Source organism: Ischnura elegans (genome assembly GCF_921293095.1).
Source record: "Ischnura elegans chromosome 13 unlocalized genomic scaffold, ioIscEleg1.1 SUPER_13_unloc_2, whole genome shotgun sequence".
Taxonomy (NCBI): domain Eukaryota; kingdom Metazoa; phylum Arthropoda; class Insecta; order Odonata; family Coenagrionidae; genus Ischnura; species Ischnura elegans.
In genome coordinates, this window is record NW_025791658.1 from 4,215,929 (window position 1) to 4,230,537 (window position 14,609).

General features: G+C 40.3%; 1 protein-coding gene across 4 annotated transcripts in view; it reads left to right on the forward strand.

The window, feature by feature from the left end:
- LOC124172657 overlaps positions 1-14,609 on the forward strand; it is a 115,993-nt gene that overhangs the window by 81,213 nt on the left and 20,171 nt on the right. For all 4 annotated transcript variants that reach the window (XM_046552107.1, XM_046552110.1, XM_046552108.1 and 1 more), the window contains 3 exons: positions 5,965-6,096; positions 6,510-6,635; positions 11,545-11,754. In XM_046552107.1, coding sequence (XP_046408063.1) covers positions 5,965-6,096; positions 6,510-6,635; positions 11,545-11,754 — 468 coding nt within the window. The remainder of the gene's footprint in view (positions 1-5,964; positions 6,097-6,509; positions 6,636-11,544; positions 11,755-14,609) is intronic.

Genomic DNA, 14,609 nt, shown 5'->3' on the forward strand with positions numbered 1-14,609 from the left:
AAACTCCAACCGTCGGTCACAATCTGGATCAGGGAAAGACTCCACAAACAAGAAATCAGCTCACAAGAAAAAAATTGCCAAAAAATTTACGAATATTTTCGTTCAATATCTATTTGAAGTAGAGTATTCAAAATCAGAAATATTACAGAAAACAATGATAGTAATTAATGATCCCATAGGAAACATTACCAACTAAATACCAGCATTATAATTTTTCTAAATGGGCCATGTCCCACTAGCCATGCGTCCACGACCAGGGCCCGAGCAGAAGAGAACTTGGTTATTGCACGACGTGACAGGATTGAGGGGAGGGGTTTTTCCAAGGAGCGGAGGGGTAGTCAGCCCAATGTTCTATCCGCTGCGTCACTGCCCCTGTTGACAGGCTGCTCCGCAAAACATCGTCCCTGGGTTGGAGTGAACAGCATACCAGCCAGAATTTTCCCCTCAAACTTCTGGGTTGGAGACATCAGTTGAATCAGAGGGATATTCATTGGAACACAAGGAGGGGAGAGACATAGTGGGGTGAGGTGTTGGAGGGAGAGAGAGTTGTGATAGGACTATGGTAAAACTTCTCACTCCAAAGTGCATACTAGGGACTTAGCACTGATTTCCCCTTGCTTGCCAAGGAGTAAGTATTCCTCCGCAGTAGTCCTATATAAGTCTTGCATTACAGGTAGGCTGGGTTCGGGGCTGGTTGCGGGTGCTTGTTTCGGATGCTGGTTTCCGGATGCAGGTTTTCCGGAGGCAGGATTTTCCGGAGACAGGATTTTGCGAAACAGGGCCTTTGTGGAAAGGGCCTTTGCGCGAAAATCCTTTGCGCGAAAAACCTTAGTGCGAAAAGTCCTTAACGGGAGAAGTTCTGCGGATAAGTTCGGAGGAAGTTCGGAGGAATTTCTGGGGGGGTGTACCAGAAATTTAGGGGGGGGGAACACTAAAAAATGCCACATCGCGTAACGAAAATTGTCTCCAACGCAATCATACGCGATTACCATACGGAACATATGAAGTAATTATGTGGGGACATGATTTGAAGCAACATGGTTTGTAAATGGTTAGCTCTGTCACTGCTATCAGTCTCGCTTTATTGGATGCTCATTGTAATGCGATACCTATGTTTTGATTCAGTATATTGAACATTTCTGTAGGCATGCGTTATTCTTTGAGAGACTAGATGATAAGTAGATGAATTTGAGGTCAGAATTATCATCAATATTGAGTTTGTTCTGCGCGAAGTCAAAAGACAACTGCGAAATCAAAATTAGCAGCCTCCTTGGGGCTGAGATTTTGCGGTGCAAAATCAAAAAACTGGGTAAAATCAAGAAAAGACGTAAAATCGAAGTTTCGCCATTGCATTTCCCTATGCTGTTCGGCCGGACTTACATGTCACCGCGTAAAAACAAGACTTGATGCAAAATCAAAGTGTGTAAAATCGAAGTTTTACTATAAGTTTATCAATTATTTTCGCATGCCCACTCCAAAAATGGAAGGCCATTGAATACAAGCTAATGAACTATTCATGGCGAATAGACCCACTCGCACTATCTCCAGGGTCGTTCCATGTCAACTCAACCAATTTTTGGGGGATCCCATGCCCACCATCTCAGATTTTGATCATTTTTTCCCTGTTGTTAGTTTCAACCTTAGTTAAGAAAAATCCAAAATATTAAAGACCCCTTGCTCGTATTTTCCAAGATATGAGTGTTTGAAGTCAATGAGGCACACAAAAATTCAGTGCGCCAGTCAAATTATTCAAAACTACCATATTTGTGCCCCTGTAAAACCTAAATCAAATGAGCGAAGATAGTAAAAATTTTCCTGTAAACCCGTATCATTTTTTAAATTTAGCACCCATTTGGCATCAGCTTCCATTAACATCAGTGGAACCTTATCCGTGCACGTAGCGCGGAGCACGGACTGCACGTGTGAAATGAGCCTTAAACCTTCTTTTAACAAATCAATACCTCCACTGTGCAAACGCTCAAAAATCGCCCACTGAATCAAATCTGCTCATATGCTTTACTTACGCTATTGTCAAAAGGTTTGTGTTGGACAAAATACGTGCCAGCATAGTTTGATGAATCACCTTTCCTGTCCTGCCTGCCGTGTAGACCGTTCCAATCCTGGGCAGCTACCACACAAAGCCTCCAAGGTCATTGTAGACTCTAAACGTTTCTAAATATGATTATGAGTTAAGTTGGCTGTACACAGCATTTCAGTTGTTGCTGAGGACATTTTAAGGTTAGAATAAAATTGTTACTAAGAAATGCGGTATTTGAAAAATGGAGGGAGTCGTGGAGGATTCTAAATAAAGCAAGCTCCGTGGCATCAAGGACATGGTGGCAGCGTGGCCCTCCTCAGCTCGTAGTAATCGGAGAGAGGAAGTAGTACTTACACGATTGAGGATAGGGCACAGCCCCCTGACCCATGCATATCTCTTTACTGAAGAGAATGAACCTCCCCAATGTGAGGATTGAAAGTGTCCATTAAGTATTAGACACATCATGCTAGATTGTGTTAAGTACCGCGAAGCGCGAAGACGAAATAATCTAGGGGGAGACCTAAAAACCCTTTTAGGAGACCACCCTACCAACTTAATCTGTACATTTTGGTTTCTCAGAGAAATAAACATTTTTAATAAAGTCTAATTATGTACACTTTGAACGAAGACATCAGATGCAGTGGATTACTATATACATAACTTTTGTAATTAAATCACACAGTAGTGGTGCAAAATGACCTTGCCGTCGACGCACCCTAAATCCAAACACTACTACTACTACTAAAATTGTTACTAAACTTTACTTCATAGTTGGTTTAAGTAAATATTCCTGCTTTAAGGCTACTTTAATCTTGTTAATCAGTGTTTATCAAAGCATTATTGTTTGAGTGTCAATTTAACAAAGATTTTTGTTTGGAAATATGAATTTTATTTTTTTGACCTATGTTTATTAAGGATTTCTTTAATTCAAATTTATGGATAATTCGAAGTTTCCAACTGGTCCGTTGATGTTCGAATCATCCAAGTTTCATTGTACTCAGAAATATAGTCAGGCTCGAATGTCATATTCTCCATGTTGCACCAGAGGATATGTATTCTTAACCTTTTCCCTACGGAAGACAAAAATATGCATCTGGACGTTTCTTCAAGTCAGCATTTTATCAAAATTTTTCGTTTACTAAAACGTGCCATGAGAATCATTGCACATAAAGGTTACAAATCTCCCAGCAGACCAATATTTAATGACATCCTTATCCTCACGATTCCGTGTGTATATATATTGTTAACTATTATGTATGTTAAGAACAACCTAAAGAATTATACTTTGAGTAATAATGTACATAGTCATTATACTAAATCACATAGTGATATACATCATAATTTTGTACGAACAAATGTTGCTATAAGGGGTCACAGAGAAATGGGCGTAAAACCTTTTAATAATTTGCCTGCTGATATTAAAAATGTTAAGGATGATATTTTGTTTAAAAATAAGTTGAAAAAATTCTTACTAAGAAAAATGTATCATTCAGTTGAGGAATATCTGGATGATGCTCTTTAACACCTTAATGTAAATATGTATGTGTATAAAGGGTAATATACTGTTTGTTGTTGTTTGGTATCTATATGTACGTGCCTTATATCTGGGACATTATTTAATGCACTAGATCGCTGGGCAAATAAAATAATATTAATAATAAATTCTTGACAAATTTTCGTCGGAGATTATCCTATGCTAGTAAACGAATGCCGAATAAATACCTTTCCTAGCTCTCCCCCTTTTATGACAGTCTTATATTACTCCTCTTAGTGGTCAGGGACCACGGTCATACATTTGTATGTGCAGTCATTTGGTGAAATAAATATTTGTTCCTTTCTCAAAAAATATAAACTCCCTTTGGGCTCAGTACAGCAGTCATGCTGAGACGAGAACTCAACCGTCTCGGAAGGGTTAACTGCTTGAGCAATTTTCCTACTGTAAGCATTGTGGGATGAGGGACTGTCTTCCTCTTTTCCCACATCATGCCACCTCACCGCCCTCGCGCAGCCAAGTCGGCAGTCCTTCCTTCGCTTCTCGCCTCCCTCCCCATTCCTCACATCAAGGCCGTATCACACTAGCGACTGCAACTGCGATTTTGGCTGCAACTGGCCCGTCGACCAATCAGAGCAAGGGAGTCGACGCTGCGACTGCGACTCAGAAGAATAGCCAACCGGCTATTCTTCTGAGTCGTAGTCGCAGTCGCAGCCAATCAGAGAGCTCTATTTCATTCTCGCGCGCTTGCGGAAGACGTGTTTGTTTTGGTTACCGTAGCGAGGGAAGTTCAAGAAGGTTGTGAGATAACGCTGAGATAATTTCGGATTTTTAAAGTGAAGATGGAAGCCCAGTGTATTGGATATTGGGCCCGAGTACACAGGTGAGTAATAATGAAGTACGTTTTAACATATTTTAGGAACAATTTCAACAATTGCTGCCCTCCATCCATTCTTTGGGCTTTCGTAAACAAACAAGCCACAAGCAGAAACGTTCATACGTGCGCATGCGCGACCGTGGCGTCGGCCGCAATGTGTGATGGGGTGCAGTCGCAGCAGAAATCGCGGTCGCAGCGGCGGTCGCAGTCGCTAGTGTGATACGGCCTTCACCTCACCTCAAGCGTGGGACCGACGCAACGTCGACAGAATGGACGCACCACGGGGCGATGGGGTGGGAAGGGAGATAGAACGGCGTGCATGCAAGAAGGAGACGCTACGAGAGAGTGTGTGGTTGGTGGCTGTAGAGCACAAACGTGGCTAATAAACCTGCTTTGAGTAATGTAGAGTTTTTTCTTTTAACTGATCCAGCCTTCCCTGATGGTATCGATATACTGAACCCATACACTACTTTAAATTGATTGAATATATTTTTTATCTTATATATTTTATTTGTGCTTACAGTAATTCACAATTTTATGGGAAGGGTTTATCCCATTAATCTCAATAAATACCGTATTCATCTGAGTATATTCCCCCCCCTTTTTTTTCAAAAATACCCATGGTAAACGTAAAGGAGGGACTATATTCAAGCATATTTTTTAAATCTTTCTCGAAACTGTGGCCTCAAAATAAGGGGGGGACTATATTTGGAAAAATAAATAAATTATAATGATAAACCAATTTCAAACCAAATGTTTTGAATGTTTTTGTGCACCCCAAGTGACTTTCTTCAAACTCCTAAAGTTGAGCTCATGACTAGCTTGAAAATGTGATGTAATTTTGGAATAGGGTGGTTTCCTATTATTTTTTTATTGCCTTAATCGAAAGATTATTACTCCTGGAGTACGTATTTCGCTCTTTTAGATTTTTAAATGACAACATCTATTTTTCGCGATTAAATGAAAAGTGAAAATTTTCAAGCGCGCGAAAACGCGACGCTTAAGTATGAATGCCGGGAAATATCTCCGTACGTCGTATTTCTGGTTCCCCCTCCCGCCCGGTGAGGTGACCTTGAGGCGAGGCTTAGCTCTGATACGTCGCAGGATGCTAGCGGATAGCTGAGTACCTTGCTGAACGGTAACGCTTGGCTTAAAAAAGGTTTATTAATACCTTATCAAACGAAGAAAACTTTCCGACATTAGCCAGTTTTAATAGGTGATTATTAAGACATGTTTCCCTGAGCTCTGTGCCTCATGCTTGCATTGGTAACCTCAGACGATGCATAACTCCTATCCTCTCGTGTAGAAACTAGGTCCCTGTGACGTCATGCGGAGTGGAATCGCATGGGCGCCAATCTGGCCTTTTTCAAATGAGGATAAAATTTGACCCTTGCCATTCGTCTAAACCGGTATTTCAAAAACCAAATAATTTGTGTATTATGAATACACTAATGGTGGGTAACGAATCGCAATCAATGCCTTTCGTTTTCTTTGATGAAGGAAACTACCCTATTGAAGATGTGAAAGTCTATTCATTCAATTTTATGTCTTCTGCAGGACAAGGTGAAGAGTATGGACAATCTGTGCAGGCTGTGCGTCAACCAGAGCAATATGTTTGGACACATTTTCGACCAGAAGCATCGAGGCGTCCACATCTACGAAATAATCAACGACCTCTGCAGGTTAAATGTAAGTGCAAAATTTCATTATACCCCATGCCATTAACACTTAGGGCTTTTGCACACTACAGGCAGTATTCTTCGTTGACCCTACATATAATGATAATAAAATAACCTAAACTCGCTGATTTATTAGTCAAATTAATAGTTTAATAAACTTATGTTGCATTATAAATATTCTTTAGTCTTCTTTCCATCATTTCAATGTTTGTTTTATGCCCATACACAGGATAGTTCCCCTAATTGGGGCAGCCGCTTAATCGGGGCAAAGTGCACAAGTCGTGATGTGTCCCAATTAACCGGAATCGACTGTTTTATGTAAATTACCATACATTGTTGTTATTAGTTGACTGCTATGTGTTGACAAATGCGTTATACTTTACACGTCTCTGATGTCGCCGCGTCCCTTTGTTCCCCCTGCAGGTGTGTGAGGATGACGGTCTGCCAGCCTGGTTGTGTGAGGGCTGCCACGGCGAAGTGGTGGAATTCAGTGACTGCAAGCGGTTTGCGCATCGGGATGCGGGCGAGGGCAGCACTAACGCAAACGAGGTACGTACAAGTTTTCTTTTTTTTTTTTACATGCTTTTTCTTTACTTGCTTCGTCTGTTTCATTGATGGAATTTTGTGAAAAATAATGAAAAATATATTTGTTGTCCACGGTGTTAGGTTTATGTTTCATCGTAACTTTACAAAATCTTGTTATCACCAATCCAAAACACTTTTAAGGCCTTTCAGTGAAAATTTTGGGAGCGACAAAGCGCATATCGGAACGCCACTCGTTTCACTACCATTCTCATCAATTCTCTGTTCCATGTCGTCAACAACAATGGTTGTCCATTATTGTTTTTTTGTCTATTATCACTTCACTCATTGTTTTTCTCCCATTGTCAACATTAACTGCTTCAAGCGATTTGCACAATACAAACATGGGACACGTCATGTGAAGATCATCAATATTACCCATGTACAGGTATATCATGCGGTGTTCTGTCCGTCGGCTTGTCCCTCGCGCCAATGCCACCTCCACTCCCTCCTGTCTCTAGCTATCTCTTTGAAGTCTCTGTTCTTTCTCATCTTCAAACTGTCAATCGACTTTAGCCTTCCCCTTCTTCTTATCCCTTCCACCGTTCCCTCCAAGGCTATCTCCGGAATGCCATTCCCTCTCATCACCAGGGTTGACAAGTGAAACGATAATGTTTCGTTTTGACCCGGAGAGAAACGAAAATACGAGGCCTAGTTTCGTTCCCGTACGAAATTGAAATCACAAAGGAGTTATAGTTTCGACCCAGGACGAAACTTAACACGTTGCGAACAGATGGCGTGAATTCTCGTCATTTTTTCCCCGAACGTTCCGAACGGATGACGAAGATTCTAGTCATTTAGGCGCGTCAACCTAAACAATTTTAAAGCGTACAATACGTATTCGTTAGTACGTTTTCAGTTGTTGTTCGTTAGTCATAATGAATAGGGTAGTTTCCTTCATCAAAGAAAACGAAAGGCATTGATTGCGATTCGTTACCCACCATTAGTGGGTTAACCAAATAATTTGTGTATTATTCATAATACACAAATTATTTGGTTTTAGAAATACCGGTTTAGACGAATGGCAAGGGTCAAATTTTATCCTCATTTGAAAAAGGCCAGATTGGCGCCCATGCGATTCCACTCCACGTGACGTCACAGGGACCTAGTTTCTACACGAGAGGATAGGAGTTATACATCGTCTGAGGTTACCAATGCATGCATGAGGCACAGAGCTCAGGGAAACATGTCTTAATAATCACCTATTAAAACTGGCTAAGGTCGGAAAGTTTTCTTCGTTTGATAAGGTATTAATAAACCTTTCTTAAGCCAAGCGCTACCTTTCAGCAAGGTACTCAGCTACCCGCTGGCAGCCTGCGACGTATCAGCGCTAAGCCTTGCCTCAAGGTCACCTCACCGGGCGGGAGGGGGAACCAGAAATACGACGTACGGAGATATTTCCCGGCATTCATGCTTGAGCGTCGCGTTTTCGCGCGCTTGAAAATTTTCACTTTTCATTTAATCGCGAAAAATAGATGTCGTCATTTAAAAATCTAAAAGCGTGAAATACGTACTCCAGGAGTAATAATCTTTCGATTAAGGCAATAAAAAATTAATAGGAAACCACCCTATTGATGCATCTTAACGTTTGATTGGGTAAAGTTATATATTCTAAACATTAGCTTACCCCGGTAGGCAATGTGTTAACTCCCGAAAATGAAACTTAATTAATCGAAACTCCGCTGCTCATAGTTCAGTTTTGATTCCAAAAGTTGAGTGGAGGGGGATAAGAGACCTTAAAAATAATAAGACCTTATAATGATTGACCTTAAAAATCGAATGTCCAGTTTGCGTTCACCGTTCTCCGGTTAGTGGTAAAAATATGAGTGCCCCACGCATCTAATGGCGGTAGGCCGAACCTCATTCAACCATACTTCGTACTTGATGTGTTGGTCGAAACTAAACCGTTCGAAGGTGAAGGACGTGGTCCCTCCGGTGCGAAACATTATCTGCGTTTCGTTTCGTCCCAGAGTTTTAGTTTAGTTTCGATTGAAGTACAGTGGAACCTCGTTAAAGCGAGTACGGGCTATAGCGACACCCCCGCCATAACGAGAGATAGCCGATGCACCGTCAATTGACCCTATAATAAGCGTGTTAAAAAATTCGTTTTTACGAGACCCTTTCGGTGTTGGCTCTCGCCATAGCGAGGGTTTCACCGCCGGAAGACTTTCATCAAGACTCCTTAATCTCTGTAACTGCTAGCGATCTGTTAGAAATGAAGTTAATGGAGTGCTCAGTCTCAAATTTATGTGGTAAACTGTCATTCGATAAATATAATGATTGACGAAACAATGCTTTGCATGATTTTTATTCAGTGCGGCGCTTATAAATTGTTTCAATAGTTAGTCGTTATTTGAGTAAGGAAATTTAGTGATGCAAAAAAACATAGCCTTTCGTCTGGATTTATGCTTACGTTTATCGGATAGATGTTTATCTGTCGCCGCACCACTCCTGTTCCTGTATATCTGTTCGCAACAGGTATATTGGCTATTATTTGCTCCACCTCCGGTAAAGCGACAATTCGCTATAGCGAGTGTTTATTAGTGTACCGTGGGGTGTCGTTATATCGAGGTTGCACTGTAGTTCTGACTCCGATTTCGTTTCGACCCTGAGTTTAGCTCCCCAGGTTTAAATCCATTTCGTTTCGTTTATACGTTTCGCTCCCGGGAACGAAACTATTGAAATTTTACTGGTTTTGACTTTCGTTAAATAGTTTCGATTCCCATCCCTGCTCATCACACGTCCCAGCCTTAGTTACCCTTCCTTTTATTTATTTCATCCATCAATGTTCTGTCCTCATCTACCCTTTTCAACACTTGCTTATTCCCATTTGCTCGAATCAACTTAAATACCAATGTATGTGCAGGGAAATGTCTACTTCACCCTCGTAAAATTTTATTTTCAGCTGAGCTAGTTGTACAACATGAAAAATGCCACCATAATCATTAGTATTTCGCTAGCGATTGTCATCAGATTTTCACCATCATTGGCGATACTTCTATTAATGTATAAACTCTGTTGTGTCTGTTAGCATCTTTACTGGTGGGAATATCCTTGAAAATATACTTTATTACTGTAACTATTAATTTACGTTGGCTATAATTAAATTCAATACCAGTATAAGTGCAGGTATATGACTAGTTTACTCTCGTAAAATTTTATTTTCAGTTGAGCCGGTTATACAACATAACCATGGTGATTGATAATAATTTTTCCCTGAGAAAATATGTTTGGACCATGACTACGCGAAGCCTACACATGCAGTAAGAAAAAAAGGTTTACATTGTGCATTTTGTAGTTAATTTTAAAGTATTAATGAGTTATGACCAAAAATTTCACCAAATGGTAATCATCGGCCCTTATAGGATTGTCAATGTTTTTGACCCTTCCACCTTTTTCCCCAGGGGTACCTTCAAAATACCATCACCTCTCATCATATGTCCCAGACAATTACTCTTCCTTTTACAGTAAAACCTCTATGTAGTGAACCTCTTTTCATCGTAAACCTCCATAGTTCATACCACCCCTACGGTCCCATCAGATTTCTCCCCTCCTGGGCCGGGCTGGGCTGGGAACAATTTTTCCGATAGCCACTCGAGAGGCGTCTTCATAGACCGTAGTCTCCTTTCCTGCGTGCGCAGATCTAAAAATATTTCATCACTTCTCTAAAAGTTGGTAACATCGATTTGTTTAACGCCGACGAGGCGCTAAATAAGGGACAAGTCGTCTCACTACGCATCGTTTTTTACCTTCTACCATCTTCTTATTTATATTATCAAAGATGAATGCCCTCCTAGCAGCATGCGCGGGATGAATTTTGCTGTATTAGAGGCGTGGGAGGGGGAGAAGCGAGCGTGGAGGGGAAGGGATCGGCCTGCGGCTCTGGTATCCGCGACGCTGCGTGGGCGTTGGAATATTTTCTTCGCGGACGCGGACTCAAATTAGGCATTTCGTGGCTAAACGGTGGCAGATACCTACGTCAAAATGCACGAAATTTTTGCCCTAAAAGGGCAGTAACTCGGCAAAATCTATAGGGAATGACCATAAAATATTATATTTTTCGAATTTTGACCCTCCCCCCCTAAATTGCATTTGAGCGAGGGTCAGGGGTTCACGTACAGGTCTCAAATTTTTCAGGCCTTATTTTTGATCGGTCCCACAACTTTTTTTCATTGGGCCTGATGGATTTGAAAAAAATCGATTTTTGCGATCCGCCCTAGTGTACAGGTCCACAGAGGGATAGGCGCATTTCTAATTTTAAAATGTAAAATAAGGCAGGGTCTAACGGTACAAATTTAAATGGAATGTTCATGTACAATTTGAGGTCAGAGGACCACTTTAAACACAACATTGGAAGTAATTACACTATCCTCTGTTAAACGCACATGATGACTCATACTTACGTATCAACAGGAGACTTGAATGTGGAATCAGCCGCATTTTTGATAAAAGTTATTTAAAGAATGCGAGATATTGTTGCAAATGAACAAATGTATCAGTTTTTGCACCATTAACGTCAGGAATATTTACCGTTTTTTTTATTTAAAAACCAATTTTAGGCAACAATGGCAATATTTAGGAAGTAAGATATGCCATCGCATGTTCTCCGATAAATTCCGTGCATTTTGGTACCTCATTTGTAGAGTTTGGTTGCGTATAAGTTGAGAAAAAGGTATCTATACAATAGAAATAATATGGAAGATAAAATAATAGTAATAATAATTTGATTTTGTCGAATATAGTAAAGAAAGTCAGGGACCGTCTGTAATCACTTCTAACATTATTACTCTGTGAAAGAAAACCGGGAGTTATGCTGGAAATTTTCTGCTTTGATTGGTATATCTTGTGGTAAAATGATTGTATTCTCTCCTCTTAGTTTTCAGAGGACGACGGGCTTGTGGATGACGGTGGTGGGGGGTTTGAAGGGAGGGTGCCGGAGGATGGAGACGAGGACTGGATGCCAGAGGAGGGGGAAGAGGAGGATATTATTAACAACAAGGACGGAGAAATGGAAGGCGAAGATGAAGATGAGGAGGAGGATGGGGGAATCTCAATCGACAGCTTCCTGGAGACCAAGCTAGAGGAGGTAATGAATGAATGAATCCTTCATTAAAACTTTTGCAGGTCATGTTGACTATACACCCATGCCTTGCTTAGCACATTTCGATACAGTGCAAATTCGTTCCTTGGGGAAACATCGCAACGCAGTGTACCCTAATCAAAAAAACTTTAATGCTCTCATGATAAAACATGAGCTTGCACTAAGTACACACGAAATAGCTATCATTTTATGCATATTAATAGCATTGCTTGCCTCAAATCTTCCATTATTATAGTCTTCCTGGAGACCAAGCTGGAGGAGGTAATGAACAAATGAATGAATGAATCCTTCATTAAAACTTTTGCAGGTCATGTTGACTATATACCCATGCCTTGCTTAGCACATTTCGATACAGCGCAAATTCGTTCCTTGGGTAAGCATCGCAACGCAGTGTAGCCTAATCATAAAACTTAAATGCTGTCATGATAAAACGTGAGCTTGCGCTAAGTACACGCGAAATAGCTATCATTTTATGCATATTAATAGCATTGCTTGCCTCAAATCTTCCATTATTATAGTCTTCCTGGAGACCAAGCTGGAGGAGGTAATGAACAAATGAATCCTTCGTTAAAACTTTTGCAGGTCATATTGACTATACACCCATGCCTTGCTTAGCACATTTCGATACAGGGCAAATTCGTTCCTTGGGTAAGCATCGCAACGCAGTGTAACCTAATCAAAAAACTTTAATGCTCTCATGATAAAACGTGAGCTTGCGCTAAGTACACGCGAAATAGCTATCATTTTATGCATATTTATAGTATTGCTTGCCTCAAATCTTCCATTATTATAGTCTTCCTGGAGACCAAGCTGGAGGAGGTAATGAACAAATGAATGAATGAATCCTTCATTAAAACTTTTGCAGGTCATGTTGACTATACACCCATGCCTTGCTTAGCACATTTCGATACAGCGCAAATTCGTTTCTTGGGTAAGCATCGCAACGCAGTGTAGCCTAATCATAAAACTTAAATGCTGTCATGATAAAACGTGAGCTTGCGCTAAGTACACGCGAAATAGCTATCATTTTATGCATATTAATAGCATTGCTTGCCTCAAATCTTCCATTATTATAGTCTTCCTGGAGACCAAGCTGGAGGAGGTAATGAACAAATGAATGAATGAATCCTTCATTAAAACTTTTGCAGGTCATATTGACTATACACCCATGCCTTGCTTAGCACATTTCGATACAGCGCAAATTCGTTCCTTGGGTAAGCATCGCAACGCAGTGTAGCCTAATCATAAAACTTAAATGCTCTCATGATAAAACGTGAGCTTGCGCTAAGTACACGCGAAATAGCTATCATTTTATGCATATTAATAGCATTGCTTGCCTCAAATCTTCCATTATTATAGTCTTCCTGGAGACCAAGCTGGAGGAGGTAATGAACAAATGAATCCTTCATTAAAACTTTCATGGGTCATGTTGACTATACACCCATGCCTTGCTTAGCACATTTTGATACAGCGCAAATTCGTTCCTTGGGTAAGCATCGCAACGCAGTGTAGCCTAATCAAAAAACTTAAATGCTCTCATGATAAAACGTGAGCTTGCGCTAAGTACACACGAAATAGCTATCATTTTATGCATATTAATAGTATTGCTTGCCTCAAATCTTCCATTATTATAGTCTTCCTGGAGACCAAGCTGGAGGAGGTAATGAACAAATGAATGGATTCTTCATTAAAACTTTCATGGGTCATATTGACTATACACCCATGCCTTGCTTAGCACATTTCGATACAGCGCAAATTCGTTTCTTGGGTAAGCATCGCAACGCAGTGTAGCCTAATCATAAAACTTAAATGCTGTCATGATAAAACGTGAGCTTGCGCTAAGTACACGCGAAATAGCTATCATTTTATGCATATTAATAGCATTGCTTGCCTCAAATCTTCCATTATTATAGTCTTCCTGGAGACCAAGCTGGAGGAGGTAATGAACAAATGAATCCTTCATTAAAACTTTTGCAGGTCATATTGACTATACACCCATGCCTTGCTTAGCACATTTCGATACAGCGCAAATTCGTTTCTTGGGTAAGCATCGCAACGCAGTGTAGCCTAATCATAAAACTTAAATGCTGTCATGATAAAACGTGAGCTTGCGCTAAGTACACACGAAATAGCTATCATTTTATGCATATTAATAGTATTGCTTGCCTCAAATCTTCCATTATTATAGTCTTCCTGGAGACCAAGCTGACGGAGGTAATGAACAAATGAATGGATTCTTCATTAAAACTTTCATGGGTCATGTTGACTATACACCCATGCCTTGCTTAGCCAGGGTTCCCACTCAACCATGAAAACCTTAAAACCTGGAAAAAGCCGTGAATTTCGTCATAAAACCTTAAAAATCTCATGTTAAAATAGTTCTTGGAGTGTAGGTTTGCTAACCCGTTTATTTTAAACCATTCTCAGGGCTTCAATATGTTCTAAGTTTCCTCTCGTATTTCTTCTAAAATTTTCCATTTTCGAAGTCCAAAAAATAGGTTAAGGTATGATGTTGTTATACAGCTACTACACTACAAGGTTAAAAAATAGGTAAAGGTTTGATGTTGTTGACCTACACTCCAAGAACTATTTTAACATGAATTAAACGAGGTCGAGATAAAAAAAATTATCTTAAAAATCTCTCATACTTGATTTTAGAACTATGATTAGAGATACGTGAAAATCGCTAGTACGATAAATGCGATATAGATGCGATGCACGCAAATAAATGTGACGTAAATGCGATGACTGGACTTTTATGATATTTTTACGCAAATTTGCCTTTTCGACGGCAAAATTCGTACGTTTTGTGCCGAGTTCAGTTTAAATGCTCCGCCGAC